Below are 20,192 nucleotides of genomic sequence, written 5' to 3'. Positions count from 1 at the left end.
GGTCAGTATTGGGACCCTTGCTGTTTCTGATATATATTAATGATCTAGATCTTGGTGTGCAGGGGACAATTTCAAAGTTCGCGGTTGGGAAGCTTGGGAATGTTGTAATCTGCGATGAGGATGGTGTGGACCTTCAAAAAGGACATAGACAAGTTGGTGGAGTGGGCAGATAGGTGGCAGATGAAGGTCAATGCAGAGAAGTGTGAGGTGATGCATTTTGGTCGGAAGAACATGGACAGACAACGAAAAATAAGGAATGAAATTTGAAGGGGGTGCAGGAGCAGAAAGACTTGGGTGTATATGTGCATAGATCATTGAAGGTGGCATGACAGGTGGAGAAAGCAGTTTATAAAGCATATAGTATCCTGGGCTTTATTATTAGGGGCACAAGGGCAAGGAGGTGATGCCAAATTTATATAAGACACTCGTTAGACCTCAGCTGGAGTATTGTGTACAGTTCTGGGCATCATATTATAGGAAGGATGTGAACACATTGGAGAGAGTGCAAAAGATGTTTACAGGAGAAACTTCAGCTATGAGGATAGATTGGAAAGGTTTGGGAGTGTTCACCTTTGAGAGAAGAAGTCTGAGAGGACATTTGATAGAGATGCTCAAAATCATGAGAGGGCTGGGCAGAGTAGATAGGGAGAAGCTGTTCCCACTCGTTAAAGGATCAAGAACGAGAGGGCACAGATTTAAAGTAATTTGCAAAAGAAGCAAATGTGACGTGAGAAAAAACTTTTTCACACAACGAGTGATTCAGGTCTGGAATGCACTGCCTGGAAGTATGGTGAAGGCAGGCTCAATCGAGGCATTCAAGGGGACATTAGATGATTATTTGAATAGAACCAGTGTGCAAGGGCATGGGGAAAAGGCAGGGCAATGGCACTAGGTCATAATACTCATTTGGAGAGCTGGTGCAGACATGATGGGCCGAGTAGCCTCCTTCTGTGCCGTTAAGATTCGGTGATTCTGGGCTGCAGTCCATGTGGAATAGGTACACTCACAGTGCTGTTAGGAAGGGACTTCCAAGATTTTGACCCAGTGACAATGAAGGAACGGCGATATATTTCCAAATCAGGATGACAGTGGCTTGGAGGGGAACTTTCAGGTGCTTTGTTCCCATGTGTCTGCTGCCCTTGGCCTTCTAGTTGGTAGCAGTTGTGGGTTTAGAAGGTGCTATCTGAGGAGTCTAAAGCCTTTCTATGGAGACTAATAGCAGTCTCCAGATTCTGAATCCTGGAGTCCAGGATTAGGTCTGTGGTGGGGTGTTGCACAGCAGGGAGGAGAGATGAGGACCTGGGATGGGGAGGGGGTGTGGTGATGAGGAGAGGGTGGTAGGGGTCTTGATGGAGAAGCCAAGTTGTGGGGGAGTGGAAGGACGGTGTGGTGGGTGGTAGGAGCACCTGTAGGGGGCAGGCCTTGGGGGTGCGCCTGATGTGGAAATGTGGCCCTCAAGGGAGGTGCCCCACCCCCCTTCACTCCCGAGATCCAAGCAGGGTGACCTGCTAGTCATCCCAGCCACAACCCCACCCACTACTTCTGAACTCCTCCCATCAACCTCAAACTTGAGGCAGAATTGGAAGTGGCCCTTAAGTGGCCAACAGGTTGACAGCAGGCGGGAGAGCAGGGGGAAAGACACTCAGGGAATTTTACAGTACAGTAACATTCTGGTCCATGTCTCCGTGTCACAATCAGATCATATTGAGCCTAGATTTGTGATTAGGCATATTTTAATGGGAGCCAATAATGCTCCATTACAACAAGAATTCATGCAGATGTGGCTGATAGTTTGAGTGATAGCTATAACTGGGATTGGATTTCAGAATGATTTACAAGGAAGCACTGTCACTGCAACTATTGCTGCTACAGGGATAGACCTAGAGCAGTCATTACACTGGGTAGCTTCAGTATGAAAAGATAATTTAATATTTAAAACATCTGCATTCATAATGCATTTCTGTAGAACCCACTGTACTTCCCTAAAATAGCAAAATACATGAATGAAAAAAGATTTGAATTTATGTAACACCTTTCACATCCTCAGGAAATATTTCTGAACTATAGTTACTGTTACTGTCAGATAGGAAATAGCGAACTTGAGAACAACAAGGTCTTGATTACAGCACTGTAATAAATGACCAGATTATCTATCTTAGCTTGATGGTTGAGGGATAAATATTGGCCATGGCACCAGGAAAACTCCCCTACTCGTCTTGAAAGAGTGACATGTGATCTTTACCACCACCTTAGAGGGCAGACAGGACCTTCAATTAACGCCTCATCCAAAAGACAGCAGTGCAGCATGCCCTCAATGCTGCACTGAATTACTAGCCTGGATTATGTGTTTAAGACTCTGGAGTGGAAATTAGCCTGCTGATTCAGTGGTGAGAGTGTGTCTACTGAACCAAGGCAGGCACATACCCATCAAGCAAATGTTAGCTTAGACGACGTTGTTCTGAACTATGCATTTATTTCCTATGGCTAAAAGGGAAAATCAAGCGACTCACAGAACATCTCTTCCAGGGGATACAATGAAAACCTCATAATGGGAGGCAGGGAGACCATTGGAATCTAATGCAGATTATCTTCCATGAGAATCCTCAAAAATCCATGAGAGTGGTTGCATTAGTGAAGAGAAGACCGAGAAGGGATTTTATTGAGCCATTCAAGACCTTTAATGGTATTGACCAGTTGAATGACAAGGATATCGCATGGCCTCGAGAACAATAACAGGGAAGCCGGAATGAAGCTCCGAGGAGGGAAGATGAATGGACAGATCTGATATAACTGACTCAAGCAGAGGGTGCTGAATGTTTGGAATAGACTGACCAGGGAGGTGATCAACGTGGATAAGAGCAAGTTAGACAGGCATTTGGCAAAGAAACAAATTGAGGCAAAAAGAGATTGATCTGGGCATTTTGCTTTTGAATGTTGGGGCTGTCCACCTTTTCCATTTGTGTTTGTAATGGCCATCTGATGAGTATCTGCAGATCAAGATACAGTTCAATGCATGAGTAGATCTGGAGATAAAAATCAGCAATTATATTGAGTAGAGATTAGAATTGACATTTGTGTTGGAAAATCAGAATGGAAAGTTTCTCACAGTTATAGGCTACTGCATGTGCATTAAAATTAATGCTATCTTCCTTTTCTTAGGGGGACCGTGGCCTTGATGGATTGCCTGGAAAAACAGGTTTTCCTGGAGAAGTGGTAAGTGAAAACTCCCAACTTTCATATCAAACAATTCAACTTCTACACATCTATTCATACATGGCACATAAATGTGGTGAGTGCAGTACAAGTTTTACACTGGTAAATTGTGATCAGAGAATTAAAGAAATAAAGAGCTTGTATTTATATTGCAGAGTTCAAATTTATCCCTTAAGATCCTGATAACTTTCATCAGAAATCAAACCATACAAATGCTTCCCATAGAGTCCCACAACCATCATTAGAAGCCAATGACCAGAGGTAAACAGCAAGAATTTTCCCATACACCCTGGTCAACTCTAATGAAATTCAGGTTCAGAATTCAGGAACCTGCTTGACCCATTCACAATCTCCATGGACTTCCAACATTTACACCATTTTACTTTTAGCTTCCTTCTACATAAAAGCTATTAAAAATTCTTTCTATAGAGTACATTCTGCAATGCTGGCCAGATCCTCACTGAATGGGAATGTGTCTCACTGATAGATCCCTTAACATTATAGCATTGATTGTATGAACACACATACAAACATACAAATTAGGGCCTGAAGTAGGCCACTTGGCTCCTCAAGCCTGCTCCGCCATTCAATAAGATCGTGGCTGACCTGAACGTAACCTCAACCCCACATTCCTGCCTACCCCCGATAACCTTTAACCCCCTTGTTAATCAAGAACCTATCTACCTCTGCCTTAAAAAATATTCAAAGGCTCTGCTTCCACCACCTTTTGAGGAAGAGTGTTCCAAAGACTCACTACCCTCTGAGAGAAAAAAATTCTCCTCATCTCTGTATATGGCCTGGACTTCCATTAAGTGAGGACTATGCGAGGGCATGACATACCTTTACATTTCCTAACTCTCATACCACTTTACTAAGAATGACCAGAGCCTAGACTTGACGCCTGTAAAATATAATCACATGGGATATTTGGGTAATGGATACTCCACCTGCTGTTGTTTTTCAAGCATCATTTCTGCTAAAGTTACTCAGTGCTTCGGCTTCATGTGGGCTTGCTGTCTATACTTGCTTTAGCAGCTGCGTTACCTTTGATCTCTGCGTTACTCCTTTTGGCAGCATACTGCATCGGAAAGTCGGTGACCTTTGTCATTTTATCCTGCCGAACACTGGCTGCCTAAGATGCTGATTCTGACTTGAATCACAAGCAGAAGGAAGTACATAGTTCACAGCAAGTTCTCCAGGGTGTTGTTAGCTGTCACTAATGGTAATAGGAAATGGGAATCAGAGAAATTACCTTCTATGCCAGCAGACTATTTACTTTTTAATTATAAACATTAGCTAGTCAGGTGCACGAGGAGAGGGACGAAACAATTTCCCGGACAGACCTGTGTGATTTACGAACTGCAACTTAAATTTTTATATTTTCTTGATACATTCTGGGTGTGTGGGCGACCCTAGAAAGGCCGTCGTTTATTGCACTATCCCTAGTTATCAGTACAACTGTTAACAAGGCCATTTCAGTTAAGGGTCCGTCATGTGTGTGTGTGGGACCGGAGTCAAATACAAGCCAGGACATTTAAGGACAACAAGCTTCTTCCTCTAAAGGATGTTAGTGAAACAATTGGAGGTCTTAATGACAGTTTGACAGCTTCATGGTCACTTTAACTGATGCCAGCTTTTTGTTTAAATTTCCAATTTCTGTTTACATTGAATTAAATTTTTCAAACTGCCACAGTGAGGTTTGACCTCACATTGGAATAGATTATCAAACCAGGATACCAGATTATTAGCCCAGCAACAAAAACGCTGCCCTACTGTAATCCCAATTTATATATGCAATAAGTGTGAGTAACATGACACAGGGTTAGCAGTAAACCAAGCTAATTCAAGGGATGCCCGCCGTGTAATCCAACCTTGTTTGCCACGTTAAATAATGCCTTGTCAGATTAAGGATAATGTTGGTCTTGTGCCAAGTCTTTGGTGTGTCTTCTGAAGCTATGGTTAAGATAGTAAATTAATTGATTCTGACATGGTGGAGCAAATGAAACTGACTAAACCTTATGAAAATATCAACAAGCAAAAGCATCAGGCAATTTATTAAATCAGGGAAAATTAATACTGTTTCAGCTAGCAATTTGTTCCTGAGAATGAAGTACCCTTCAAAAGGAAATTGTTAAATACTTGAAGGAGAAAAAATCGTAGGGATATGGTGAAAGGACAGCAGAGTGGAACTAAATAGATTGCTCTTTGAAGGAGCTCGCACACAATCAATGGGCTGAATGGACTTCTTTTTGTGCTGTGTGATGTAACACACATCAATTAGGAATCCTAGATTTTGTGTGCAGTGGGACTAATGGTGGTTGCATTTTAAGATGGGTTGAATATAAAATAGGGCATCTTGCCTGAGGAACAGTAAGTAGCTGTCAGTTTGTTCTGGATTATTTGTTGAAACAAAAAGAAAAAACACATTCTTAAAGGACTTAGTCCTTTAGTCACTCAGTTGGTTATGCAGTCTAATTGGCCCCAGGTTCAATCTCTGCCTTATTCTAGCTGCTTTTAGACAGACAGTCACAATTAACCTCAAGGCCCATGGGAGAGGAAAATGTGTTTCCACTCCTGATCACTACCTTAATATCCTCTCCCCCTTCCTTCTTGAGAAGTTTGTTTATGTGGATGTCAGCAAGTGTAACATTGAACTTGGCTGTGAAGCTCCTGTAATTAAATAGCCTGCTGACATTCAATCTGTCATGCAAAAGGGCCACTTGGGTGAAGCGTGAAGCTTCTGCAACTGCAGCCAACATGGGTCAGAGCTTTAGGAAAGTAGAACAAGGAAATTGAAGAAAGGTAAAGAAAAAGTAGCAGGCTATTTGAAATCCCTTCAGCAGCGAAACACTAATTCATTAAAAGAGGCAGCTGTAGGGCAGATTAGCTATGATTTTTGTAGTAATATCCCCCATCCTTCACCCTCCATAAACTTGAATTATTTCAAAACTCTGCTGTCCTTACCCTAGCTTGCACCAGGTCCCGTTCACCCATCACTTCCGCGCTTGCTGACCTATATTGGGCAGAATTTTAGCTTGGCGTGGAGGCACACGCCCGACCCGCTTGAGCATAAAATAGCGTGTGATGACATCGGGCGAGCAACCCAACGTCTTCCCCGCTCAAGTGATATTTCGGTCAGCGGGCACACGCAAAAGTCGGAAGCGCACCCACCGACAATTAAGAGGGCAATTAAGCCCATTAAAGTTCCAATTGTCCCCGATTTTTTGTGGTCCTTCCAACCTTACATTTGGCGGACTGGCGAATCTGCCAGGCGGACTTTGCATTTTTGATGAAACCTCATCCATTATTAAAATTTTAAAAAGTAAAAATATATGGGCAGAATTTTCATCATGTGTATGGTCAGGTGACTGATTCTGATGCATTGACATTTTTTTCCAGATTTTAAGATCTTTATTGATTGGCTTTAAATTCTTCAGCTCCCTGAGGCGGCTCTCCGCCTTCAGGGAGCTTTCATTCCACGCTCCCCCGCTCCCGCACTTACGTCAGCGCCTGCTCCCCTCCCGCCCGCACCCCGGCAGCACTAAGCATTTTAGCACATGCTTCATGCTGGCTGGTCGTTAATTGGCCAGCCAGTGTGAAATCATGGTCGGGGGCCAATCGCGGACAGCGGTTTGTTCCCAGCCACTCCGGGACCCGCCGATCACACCCGCACGCTGACCTAAAAATCCTGCCCTTTGGCTCCCTGTCCACCAATGCCTTGATTTTAAAATTCTTATCCCCATGTTCCAATCTCTCCCTGGTCTTGCATCTCCACATCTCTCTAAACTGCTCCAGACCTATAGCCCTCCAAGAATTGATTTGGATGATAATGTGGTGAATTGGACCAGCAAGTTTACTGATGACACTAAGATTGGAGGCGTTGTGGACAGCGAGGAAGGCTTTCAAAGCTTGCAGAGAGATCTGGACCAACTGGAAAAATGGGCCAGAAAATGGCAGATGGAATTTAATGCGGAAAAGTGTGAGGTGTTACATTTTGGAAGGTCAAACCAAGGTAGGACATACACAGTAAATGGTAGGGCACTGAGGAATGTGGAGGAACAAAGGGATCTGGGAGTTCAGATACATAATTCCCTGAAAGTGGCCTCACAGGTAGACAAGGTTGTAAAGAAAGCTTTTGGCATACTGACCTTCATAAATCAAAATATTGAGTATAGGAGTTGGGATGTTATAGTGAGGTTGCATAAGACATTGGTGAGGCCAACTTTGGAGTATTGTGTGCAGTTCTGGTCACCTAACTACAGGAAGGATATCAGTAAAATTGAGAGAGTGCAGAGAAGATTTAATAGGATGTTGCCGGGTCTTAAGGAGTTGAGTTACAGGGAAAGATTAAACAGGTTAGGACTTTATTCCTTGGAGCATAGAAGAATGAGGGGAGATTTGAAAGAAGTTTACAAAATTGTGAGGGGTATAGACAGAGTAAATGTGAGTAGGCTCTTTCCACTTAGATTAGGAAAAATAAACACGAGAGGACATGGCTTTAGGGTGAAAGGGGAAAGGTTTAGGGGGAACATTAGGGGGAACTTCTTCACTCAGACAGTGGTGAGAGTGTGGAACGAGCTACCATCTGACGTGGTAAATGCAGGCTCACTCTTGAGCTTTAAGAATAAATTATATAGATACATGGATGGGAGAGGTCTGGAGGGTTATGGACTAGGTGCAGGTCAATGGGACTAGCGGAATAATATTTTGGCACAGACTAGAAGGGCCAAATGGCCTGTTTTCTGTGCTGTAGTGTTCTATGGTTCTATGGTTCTAATTCTGCATTCTCCCAACTCTGGTCCCTTGAGTATCCCCCACTTTCTTTGCCCTACCATTGGTGATTGTGCCGTCAGCAATTTAGACCCTAAGCTCTGGAGTTCTCACTCTAAATGCTATCTCTCTATCTCCTCCTTTAATACACTGCTTACTACTTGCCTCATTGACCAAGTTTTTGGTCGCCTGTGCTAATATCTCCTTTGTCTCATTATCAAACTCTTTCTGTTTACACTCCTGTGAAGTGTTATGGAATGTTTTGGAATGCAGTGAATAGTGCTATATAAACTCAAATTGTTGTTATCACCTCTTCTATCCTTAATCACAGGGTGCGACTGGTAGTCCAGGAATCCCTGGTGCTTCTGGAGTAAAGGGAGAAAAAGTAAGTATAAAAAAAACCAATGAGAAAGCAAGTTAAGGCTTCTTATAGCAACAGATCATGTTGTCTGTAATGTTGTGCGAACCTCTGTAGAAGGATCTTAGTTACCCTTTTTGGTATGAAACTGAAAAAAGAGGGAGAAAATAATTTGTTTCCGGCCCAGATTTTTCAGTAGTTATTATTTCCAAGGATGTGGTTGTCACTGGCTGGACCAGCATTTATTGTTCATTCCGAATAGCCTTTGAGAAGGTGATGTGACCTTGAACCGCTGCAGTCCATGTGGCCTAGGTACACCCACAGTGCTGTGAGGATGGGAGTTCCAGGATTTTGACCCAGCGACAATATATTTCCATGTCAAGTCTGGCTTGGAGGAGAACTTGCAGGTGGTGGTGTTCCCATCTATCTGCTGCCTTTGTCCTTCTAGATAGTAGAAGTCATGGGTTTGGAAGGTGGTTAATAATGCAGTCATCAGCATTACTCCTCTGAAACTGACAGAAACTTTTGGATTCTGGACACGTGGAGTTAAATGTGGAAACCTGGAAATTGCTGTCAAAGATTCCACGTTTCTCAATGGGTTGTGCCGTTGAAGTCCATCCAGACGGAAATCCATTAGAAATCGCTGAACTGATGAGAACCTGCCATTTTAAGCTATTAGTTTCACTGTAAAAAAAACCCTTGAAAATGTTGCATCCTGTTGAATAAAATGTAACTGGGTATTTAATTGTGTACTAAGTTCATGATTAATGCTGAAAAACCTCACAGGTCCTGAAAAAAAATGTTATATGAGCGAAAATTTCTGCCCCGAGTCTCCGGCACTCAGAGGGCTGCTGGAGACCAGCCGCCCATTCAGTCCGAGTCAGGTGATAAGCCTCTGGTAGCGGCTGCCAAATCAATGCTGGAGTTGCAACGACAGGCGGCGGAGCATCAGGAAGAGATTTGACAGTCACTCAGCAAACTAAAGCAAACAATGGAGGAGTCCGCCTGCGTACTGTCAGATGTCTCCAACATGCAAGCCTTGAGGTCACCATGAGAAGGCTGGTGACCACCATGGAGACCTTGGTTCTGTAGGTTTTGCTGGATTTGAGCTCAGCCCTGCACTCCATGGCCACACACCCTGGTGGACACCATCAGGATGTAGACAACTAGACACTTTGACTTCCCTCTGGGTGCACCATCTCCTGCAGGAGTCAGGGCGGGACCCTCGGGCACCCACAGGGAGGGTGAGCGTCAGCCGGACAACCTGGGGGCCTCCTCTCAGGACACACTAAAGGTATGCAGCCACTCACAGCCCTATCTTCCTGTGACCCCATCCACTCCAGCTTCAAAGGCCGTCAAGGGCATTTCTGCTCCTGAATACGTGACCCTTATCAGGCTGGGGCCCTCCTGGCCTCGGGCCACCACTGCCAACGTCATCACAGGCATCAGGACGTAGCAGTCAGCAGGCAGCCTCCACCTCTGCTGCAGATGTCGGGGCTGCATCCAATTGTAGCACTAGGCATGTAAATAAATTGCACGTTTGTTAATACACTTGATGGGTATGTGAATGTTCCTGTCAACTGAAGGCATTGTGATTTTGTACTTTGAAATGATCTTGTTTAGCGGTTTAGCCTTCCTCCCACTCAGTGATGGTCTCCCACTGTGAGATTCATATTTTTGTGATGTCCACCTCAGTTGAACTAGTCTCTGCACCCTTGTGTAATGTCAGGGAGTTGTGTTTAAATTTTTATTGGAAGTGTGTAATATAAGCGTTTCCAACCCTTCCTCCTGAAGGAACATCATTGAGTGAGGGCAGCTCATCAGCATTGATATTCTAACAGCATTTGTGTCTCCTCAGTGGTAGTGGCAGAAGAAAAGTTGTGCATGGGAGGAGGAGATCCCTAGACATGTCCACATCTCAGTCACAGCAGTGTTTGCATCATTAGATGGCGGCGAAGGCTTCAAGTCTTCTCTCGCATCGCAATTGTTCCTAAGTGGACTCTCAATTCTCAGAGTGAGCTCACGCACAGGGCTCCATGGACCAAAGCAAAGATCTTAGCCTGGCGAATCATGAGGTCGGAACGCGCAAGTATGAGTGGTACTCATTCTCGCTGCAAGTGGGTGGACATCCCCTGAGTTGAAAGAAAATAGCATTGAGAGTGAGGGGAAATGTGGCCTGATTCCCTCGCTGAACTTCACTCTTCCTGGAACCTGTAGCAATTAACATATCATGGGAACGTCCCCCATGTTTTTTTTCCTCCATGGCATGATCGCGCTCATGCAGACCCTCAGCAGCCTCATGACATTCATAGGCCTCCAGGTTTTCATCATCTGATGAGCTCTCATTCTCCTCCAGCTCATCCTCTGGCAGGGGTTCCCCTCTTTGCATTGCCAGATTGTGAAGGACACAACTCACTGTGGTGATACAGGAAACCCTGTTGGGAGTGTATTGGTGTGAACCCCCTGAGTAGTCCAAGCATCTGAAGTGCAGCTTCAGAAGTCCTATCGTCTGGTCTATAAGGGAATGTGTGGAGCTGTGAGCAGCATTATACTTCTCCTTGGAACGACTCTGAGGGCGACATACTGGTGTCATCAGCCAGCATTTCAGTGGGTACCCCTTATCCCCAAGCAGCCATCCCTGCAGATGTAATGACCTCTCAAAAATCTCAGGTGCCTAGGAGTGACTCAGGATGTAGGAGTCATGGCAACTCCCAGGGTACCATGCACAAATGTGCAGTATGTGCTTCCGGTGATCACACACCAGTTGTACATTGATGGAATCATAGCCCTTGTAGTTTATAAACATTAGGGGTTGCTGCCATGGAGCCTGTATAGCCACATAGGTGCAGTCAATTGCACCCTGCACTCTTGGGAAGACTGAGATGGCGGCGAAGCCAGTGAATATCGCAGCCTGGCTATCTTCATCCAGAGCAAACCTGATGTAATGATGGGCCTTCCTGTAAAGGGTGTCTGTGACCTCCTTTATGCATCATTATGTTGCAGACTGAGATGCCGCACAGGTCCCCTACTGATCCTTGAAAAGACCCAAAGGCAAACAAGTTGAGCACTGTGGTCACCTTCAAAACCACTGGCAGGGGAATATCCTCCTAATCCATGTGGCATCAGGTCTTCATGAAGAATGTGGCATATGTGATGTACCAGAGCTCGGGACAAGCGCAGACATGCATGGCATTGCCTCTCACTCATTTGTAAGCGGGAGACTCTTCTATGATAAACCCTAGGTCTGGTGAATCAACCCGGTTGTCTGGGTCTCTCCTCCTGACCTTCCTGTTCATGTTCTGGCTCCTCTTGACCATATCCCTCCTGTTGGAGCTGTGCACAGAATCACCTCTCCCTCCTTTGTCTCCTCCATTGCATTAGGACCCTGACAAAGGCAGCATTCAGTCCTGAATCCACATGTGCTTTTGCCTTCTCTCTGAAAGGAAACATTGAAGACATTAATGATTCAAGGGGCAAGAAAGTGAAGCTCAGAAAATGACACGTTTGGAAACTGTAAGGGTCCATAGTTTTTCCTGCCCCAATTGCATGGTGACTGATGCTGGCTTATCCCTGAGACACCAGCACACACATCGAGGTGACCAAGATGGCATCGCAGACCTTTAACATCTTGAGACCTGCGTGCTAAAGTTTTCAGTGAGATGAGTGACCCAATATAGCTTCTGTGCTCCAATCTCTGATGTGGCATATTAATGACCAATCAGTTGCTCATGGTTAAGGAGTGGCTGCCCTTTGGCCTGTTAGGAGTGTCAGTTCTGGTGAACACGTGACAGCCTTCATTGATGGAATGCCGTATATGGTACAGCTGTGCCTCCCTCACTTTTGCCTGCTTTCCCAAATTCTACATTCCGATGTGTTACACTTGAGATGCAGCGACTGTGATGTGAAGCCACTGAGTTCTGAGTAGCCCTTTAACAGTGCTAATGAAACCATTGGCTTTCAGTGGCTTTCATCGCAAGGAGAGCTTCTACCTTTCTTTCTAAGCAGACCCCTGCAGCAACAAGAGGTTAGAGGGCAACCCCAGAAAGACTCCTCTCCTGTTCGCCCTTCCCCCTCACTGCCATTCCACAGCCTTCCCTCCCCATTGCACTCCTTGTGTTCATTAACCCCACCCTTGCCTCACAGCCCACCCCCTGTTGAAATGCTAGTTTTTGAAAGTGGACGCCTGCATGAGTACCACAACACAGTGGTGTTCTTCGGGACAATGTAGGCAAAGGGTAGGAGCAGGCCAACCCTTCAGCCCCAGCAGAGTGCCGTTCATCGCAGGAAGACTAGTGCAGTGCTACGGCAGGTAGGATATGTATGTTCCACTTACCTCAAAGTTACCAGCGAACTGAGGTCTGACTTGTGCACGCCGCCCCTTTTCAAACTGATCGGAGGCCAAAGTAAATTCCCACTGGATGATTGGAAGGCCTGGCAACATTATGGCGAGCAGCTGCTTAATGAGTATTCACAACATGTTAATGAATGCAAATGGTGTTCGCGCCACTAGTCGGTGGGACCCACCATAAATACACCTTCGGGAGAACTACAACCTATTTTTATGATGGCGGATTTGCAACTTTTTGCCTGCTGCTTTTTGCCACCACAAAACCCGCCACGGGTGAGATGTTTATATCAATGATCTAGATGAGGGAAGCAAATGTAATATTTCCCAAGTTTGTGGGCAACACAAGACTTGGTGAGAATGTGAGTGTTAAGGAGGGTGTTAAGTGGCACTGCAAGAATTCACTTGCAGTGATTCACAAGGCTCCTTAGAAAGTACCTTCGAAACACACGACCACTACCATCTAGAAGGACAAGGGCAGCAGATGCGTGGGAACACCACCACCTGGAAGTTCCCCTCCAAGCCACTCACCTCCTGACTTGGAAATATATCGCCGTTCCTTCACTGTCGCTGGGTCAGAATCCTGGAACTCCTTCCCTAACAGCACTGTGGGTGTACCTACACCACATGGACTGCAGTGATTCAAGAAGGCAGCCCACCACCACATTCTCAAGGGCAACTAGGGATGGGAAATAATTGCAGGCCTAGCCAGCAAAACCCACATCCCATGAATGAATAAAAAATAGGCTTCAAGCTAATTTCGACAGGTTGAGTGAGTGGGCAAATAGATGGCAGTTGCTGTATAACGTTAATAAGTGAAGTTATCCACTTCGGTAGTGAATGGGAGAGTATTGTATAAATGGTGATAAATTGGGAAATGCTGATGTACAAGGGACCTGAGTGTTCTTGTACACCAGTCACTGAAAGCAAGCATGCAGGTGCAGCAAGTAGTTAAGAAGGCAAATGGTATGTTGCCTTCATTGCAATAGGACTTGAGTACAGGAGCAAGGATGTCTTACTGCAGCTATACAGGGCCTTGGTGAGACCACACCTGGAATGTTGTGTGCAGTTTTGGTCTCCCTACCTAAGAAAGGATATACTTGCCATAGAGGGAGTGCAGCAAAGATTCACTAGAGTGATTCCTGGGATGGCAGGATTGTCATATGAGGTGAGATTGGGTCGACTCGGCCTGTATTCACTGGAGTTTAGAAGAATGAGAGGGGATCTCATTGAAACATATAAAATTCTGACAGGGTTAGATATTCTGGATGCAGGATGATATTTCCTCTGGCTGGGGGTCTAGAACAAGGGGTCACAATCTCAGGATATGGGATAGACCATTTAGGACGGAGATGAGGAGATACTTCTTCACACAAAGGGTGGTGAACCAATGGAACTCTCTATCACAGAGGGCCGTGGAGACCAAGTTGCTGAATATATTTAAGAAGCAAATAGATAGATTTCTGGACTCTAGAGGCATCATGGAGAATGGGAAGAAAGTGGGATTACGACATTGAGATAGAGGATCAGCCATGATCATATTGAATGGCAAAACAGGCTCAAAGGGCCGAATGGCCTACTCCAGCTCCTATTTTCTATGTTGCTATGTTTCTATCCTATACTGTCCACTGGTTAACTGTTGATTGCTCCTTGAACTGCCACAGATCAGACTGGCACTAGGTGAGGAGACCTAGCACTTTATTGGGATGACTCAGCATCATTCCCTTCCTTGGTAAAATTTCGGTGATGCCTGTTTATTGTTATAATCAGCATTTAAGCTGTTTGAGTGCCCACTCTGTGGAAGCAAGTATACCAGTGCAATACAAGTTTAGCGTTCTTGCTTGTTGTGTCCCCTCATGCCACACAAAAAAAGTACAAGATATTTGTCCGAACTTTGCTGTAGCCATGACAGCCTGCAGCCTGTGCTTTCTGACTCACACAGACAAAAAACTAGTATAATAATGTTACTTCCCAATAGATTAGTGGGCAGATGCAATGGACTCCTACTGCGACTATGATGTTAGTCTGTTGAAAAACCAAGAAGTAATCTGAAACAGAGTTATACCAGGTCCTGAATTCTTCCTCAACTTTCTTCATGACCTAAAAGACCTTCAAGGGGAGTCCTGACTGAAATAGAAACAATGATCATTGGCGCTTGCATTCCATGAATCTTTAGGGTAATTATTAAATGCAGCGCTTTGTTATATGGGTCCCTGGTTTAATTCCAGATCTGCACTAAATTAGTTGATTTGGGCCAAGGCAGCACTCAGTGAGCTATAGATAACTTGAACAGTAAATCTGCAAAGGGTAAGAATCAGCAAGAATCAAAAAGATGTTCCTGACTGCCATCTGGAGTTAAATGCTACAATATATATATTTTCTTTTTAATTCATTCATGGGATGTGACTCGGCCAGCATTTATTGCCCATCCCTAACTACCCTTGTTCAGAGGCATTTAAGAGTCAACCAGATTGCTGTGGGCCTGGAGTCACATGTAGCCCAGACCAGATAAGAATGATAGATTTCCTTCCCTAAAGAACATTAGTGAACCAGATGGGTTTCGCAACAATAGTTTAACGGTCATCATTAGACTTTTAATTCTAGATTTTTATTCAATTCAAATTCCACCATCTGCCATGGTAGTATTTGAACCCAGGTCCCCAGAACATTACACTGGATCTCTGGATTACCAGCCCAGCAACAATACTACTGCACCATCAACTCCCATTTGAGCAGATATCAGATGAGGCCAAAATCTGATCTCAGATCTGATGTCCCCGCACAGTTGAACAACCTACCAAAACTCACTTGCTAGCCTCACACGTAAATAAAATGGCCGCTAGGGTAATTGATGCGGGAAGCATGCCTCCTGTATTAGTAAGTCGCATGGGAGAGAGGTGAATAGAATTAGAAGGGAAAAAAATAGTGTTATTGGTTTCAAAATTGGTGGTTTTTCTAACTGGATGGCTCTATAACTTTTTTCACACTGTTGCTCCATGCTCATGCTGGGCAGCTTCTGAGGAAGGGATCTCAGGCTCAAGCATATCAGTCTTCACAGCTGTAATTTGTTGCCATTGTGGTGTTTCACAGGGAGAAGCTGGACCTCCAGGTTACCCAGGGAATCTGGTAAGTGTTTAACTGGGAAAACATTTTGCGATGGGAGATCAAGTGAGCTGTTAAAGAAATCAAGGAGTCGGCTGAGTTTACAGTCTCTGTCTGCAAAAGTAACATCCAGTTTTCAGTCATTCCTGACTTACCGCTCTTTCCATCAGGCTGCTTGATTGAGGTCAGAGACAATTTGGATTGTCTGGTTTGGCCATATTCAGAACTCAGATAGAAAAAGGGTGGATTACAGCAGGGATTGTGATCAGATATTAAGTTCCTTCGGGTAAATTTATGGAAGTTGTGCACTTAACACAAAGCTTCACCTCCCAGGAGTGATGAGCATCAGGAATGCAAGTGTCAGCTAAGTATTTTCGATCACTTGAATTTATAAAATTGCCCCTCTTATGCTGGCTTTTTCAGGTGATACACATTCAATGAAAACTTAATAACTGAAACCATCTCGATGTACATAATTACAAAATAAGTTCTATTATTTTTAAATGAATGTGAAAATTTAATTAAAGGCTTACCTTTAAAAATCTCCAAAACATTTGAACCACCAAGATTAAAGAAGATTTCAACATTTAGTCACTTGGTGGTACAGAACTTGAGTACTGCTGAAAAAAGAGACATGCTGTCAAAGCTTTTTGTCTTGCACTCATCAGGAAAGATGCAAGAATGCCAAATTTTAAAGGGAGCAACAATTAATACAGCATGAGAAAAGATTACTGATTGGTTAGCTAGTTGGCTTTGGTTGGTCAAGGCATTGCAATGGAGAATGCATCAGGGAGCTATTGTCCCCCATGCTTTGGTTTAATTCAAAAAAAGGCACAAAGACTGGACATGTTCCTTTTGTCTGCAGAGAACAGATCCCTGCAACAGATCCCTCCATATGAATATACATAGCTTCTAGCGATCGTAAATGAGCTGCATTGCAAGCCCAACTGATAAACTTAAATTGGTTGTTAGTGCAATTCTTGACACATTTGGGATTGTTCAGCAAGTATTCATATGCAGGGATCTGTCCTCTGCAGGCAAAAGGAAAATGCACCTTTTTTGAATTAAACAAAAGCTTGGGGACAGCAGTTCCCCGGTGCATTCCCCATGGCAACGCCTCGACCAATCAAAGTTGACTTGCCAACCAATCAGCATCCTTTTCTCATGCAGTATAAATTTGGCATTCTTGCATCTGTCCTGATGAGTGCAAGATGAAAAGTTTCAACAGCATGCCTCTTTTTTGAGCAATTGCAACATTCACAATATTTGCATCCATACAATTTTCAATAATTTACCTTGTTGATATTTCAGAATAAAATGTAATTTGTGTCACACAATTTGGAACCTTTTTTCAATGTTGTAGTTCCTGATAAATATTTTCATCATTTAATATTAAATATTTGTTATTCTGTGAGAATTTCCACTGTTCTTTGGTATGGATAAGATAATTGTTTTCCTCTCCTTAAGGTTTTCATTCAAATGTATTCTGAACACTGTATTTATTCTCTATAGATTAGTGCCATTTCTAATTAATCTACTGCATTTTAATGGATGATTATCTGTTTCTGTGCACCAGTATGGTATGGACACGAGGGGGCAGGAGGATCAGGAACAAAAGCCAAGTACCTGGAATGCGCCTGTATCACCTGCTCATATAGCACTGGGTAACAGGGAGGAAATCCTGCCTCAGCCACAAGGCTCATCACATTCTCTAATTTAATGCACACTGAGAATTGTTAGCCCTACACTCTTCAACATCTTCTGAATTTAGAACTCCCCTCCCTAGTGCCAAAATTGTAAAATTATTATGGTAGTTTTTAATAATAAAAGGAAAAAAAATGCAGACCAAGGCTTGATTCAGTTTGGTAAAGCTGGGCTAGGCAATTTTGGATGTATATGTGCCTTACACTCCAGCCATTTGTTTTTGTTCCTTTCGATGTTGATGGTTAACAACTGAATCTTTTCTTTTAGTTAGAGCCTGGTGGTTTAAAAGGAGAACCAGTAAGTATAAATTCCATACATCATCATAGTAATGCTGCCTAAAGGAAATATGTCTTGGACCATATATTGGAATATTATTCAAGATGGCTGTGCTTTACTGGCTAATAACTGTTATGAAGCAAAAGCCAATAAACAACTCTAGATAATCTAGCAGCATATTAAAATAAGAAGAAAGTTTGAAATTAGATTACTAATCCCATCAAACTCACTTTCAGTCATGAGTTCCTCCGATCTGGATATCTGTATTTTCTTTCCAATCCCCAAATCAATCTAACCAATCTATTAATATTACTTTGACTCTAATCTTAAAGGTTCCTTATTCTTAAAAGAATAAATTTGCTGAAAATTAACTACCTTTTCCAATTTCTTTCACATGGTTGGTCAAACCTTTTTATTCAGGTCATGTAAATATATTATGTGGCAACTGATGGCAACCAAAATACGAGAATGTAAATCATTATAATCTACTGTCAAGCTTCACAAATAAGTAATGGCCACTTGGAAAGGCATCTTAATGCCAAAAACATCATATCCTATAAGCAGTAAAATCCATGAAGAATGAAGGTGTAAGAATGCCAAGATCAATAGTAAGAATGTTCATCAAGGGCAACGGATGGATCCTTAACCCCTATACACTAATTCCCTTTCAAGTAACCACCTGTGGTTCATCACTCAGTATAACTGTAATAGTCAATGACATAGAAATTGGATCATACTGCACCCATTTTACAGGCATTAAATCTATGCCTAAGGGTTCAAATGGAGGGCAGGGTACACATGTTCATTCTGTGCTGAAAGTGTGCCATCTGCCATATTAGATGGGGCTACATGGTAGGATTCACACCATATGTTAGAAGTATTAAAAAGTTTATTGTAATTTAAATTTAAGGGCCCTCTGCTTGATTTAGAACTGTTTTGGGAAATTGGTTTGTTCTAGTGTCTGGCTCACCCAGATAAGCTCACCCAGAAAATCATTGCATTAACTGTCAGTTAGTACCCTGCAGGAGCATTATTTGTAGGGCTTATCACTTGATGCAGGTTAGTTACTGGTTTGCCCTCTTAGTCAGCTAGTTAATTTTTTTGGCCTTTATGGCTATTTTCTCTGTTGTATAAGTGGATTCTGGCTTCTTCTAGCAACTTTTTACTGGTGCTGCATTGTTTTGATCAGCTTTGAAGCATTTTACACAGAATTAGATTGAATTTACAGCACAGAACAGGCTATTGAATTCAACATGTCTATGTTGGTGTTACACAAGCCTCTTCCCACCTTACTTCATCTCACCTTGTTACCATATACCAACATGAAAACATTGAAATATGAATAAAGATGCATCAATGTGAACCATTCTTATGAATAATATTTACAGGCACAAATGAATGTCCAAATACAGTACTTCATTTTGTTTTAAACATAATGTGCTTTACCTTTACAGGGTCAGCCAGGACCTCGTGGCCTTCAAGGCTTTCCAGGTCCTCCAGGGCCTATGGTAGGTGTTCTTTTTTCATTTAGAAGGAAGTAATTTGAGCAAACCTGTCAACATGATGACATTATCACCAAGCACCAATGAAGACCTTGAATTCCTCTCATTCACAATGTGTGCGTGTCCTTGCTTCATATTGGGCAAAAATTTTTGCTCGGTGGGCGAGCGCGCGCCCGACCTGCTCTAGCGTGAAATGTCGCGCGTTGACATTGGCCGAGTGTGCCGACGTCAAGACGCAGTCGCGTGATAGTTCGATCGGCAGGCGACAGCCAGAGCCGGCAGCGCGCCCGCCGACAATTAAAAGGCCTATTAAGTAACCAATTAAGTCAAATTTTTCACTGCAACCTAACAGTTGGCAGGCAGGCGAAAAGGCCAAGCCACTGGCGGGATGAGGTTTCCAAAAGCAAGTAAAAATAAAATAAAAACTTTAATTTTTCATTATTTACATGTCCCTACTCATGTGACAGAGTCACATGAGGGTACATGTTCCATTACATTTTTATTTTTTTCATTATTTTTATATATATCTCTTCATCTCCCTGAGGCATGGAGCTGCCTCAGGGAGATTATGCAGCGTTCACTCCCGGACGTGTGCGAAGTTTGTGCTCAGCCAGCTTGCATTCCCCCCCCCACCCCTCTACCACTCCTGCACAGGCAGCGCTCAGCACTGCCACTCGCATTTCAAGCTGAGTGGGCCTTAATTGGCTCGCCAATGTGAAATCGCAGTGTGGTGCCAATCATGATCGGTGGTCCGCTTCCTGATCGCCCCTGCGCACCCCCCCAGCGTGCACCCCTGCCAAGGGCAAAATTCTGCCCCTTGTGTTGCAGTCCAGCATAATAAAAAGAGCCAGATAATTGCTACAGATGACACTGACGTTTCAGGCACCTTTGTTATTATGCTGGAAAAGGAAACAACAACTGT

The 20,192-nt window shown here is 43.6% G+C and overlaps 2 protein-coding genes across 2 annotated transcripts in view; both read left to right on the top strand.

Annotated features, from left to right (window-relative positions):
• Window positions 1–9,305, top strand: part of LOC144680102 (collagen alpha-1(XXII) chain-like) — a 169,111-nt gene extending 159,806 nt beyond the window's left edge. Inside the window, exons 15-17 of the mRNA XM_078541248.1 lie at window positions 3,160–3,213; window positions 8,315–8,368; window positions 9,186–9,305. Coding sequence (XP_078397374.1) covers window positions 3,160–3,213; window positions 8,315–8,368; window positions 9,186–9,305 — 228 coding nt within the window. The remainder of the gene's footprint in view (window positions 1–3,159; window positions 3,214–8,314; window positions 8,369–9,185) is intronic.
• col22a1 (collagen, type XXII, alpha 1) overlaps window positions 3,164–20,192 on the top strand; it is a 142,611-nt gene continuing 125,582 nt past the window's right edge. The window contains exons 1-5 of the mRNA XM_078541247.1: window positions 3,164–3,213; window positions 8,315–8,368; window positions 15,777–15,816; window positions 17,764–17,789; window positions 19,223–19,276. Of these exons, the coding sequence (XP_078397373.1) occupies window positions 19,274–19,276 (3 nt within the window). The 5' untranslated portion in view covers window positions 3,164–3,213; window positions 8,315–8,368; window positions 15,777–15,816; window positions 17,764–17,789; window positions 19,223–19,273. The remainder of the gene's footprint in view (window positions 3,214–8,314; window positions 8,369–15,776; window positions 15,817–17,763; window positions 17,790–19,222; window positions 19,277–20,192) is intronic.

This window comes from Cetorhinus maximus, chromosome 4 (genome assembly GCF_964194155.1).
Source record: "Cetorhinus maximus chromosome 4, sCetMax3.hap1.1, whole genome shotgun sequence".
In the NCBI taxonomy this organism is placed as follows: Eukaryota; Metazoa; Chordata; class Chondrichthyes; order Lamniformes; family Cetorhinidae; genus Cetorhinus; species Cetorhinus maximus.
The sequence above is the reverse complement of the archived record's forward strand: the minus strand, read 5'-3'. Positions and strand labels throughout refer to the sequence as shown.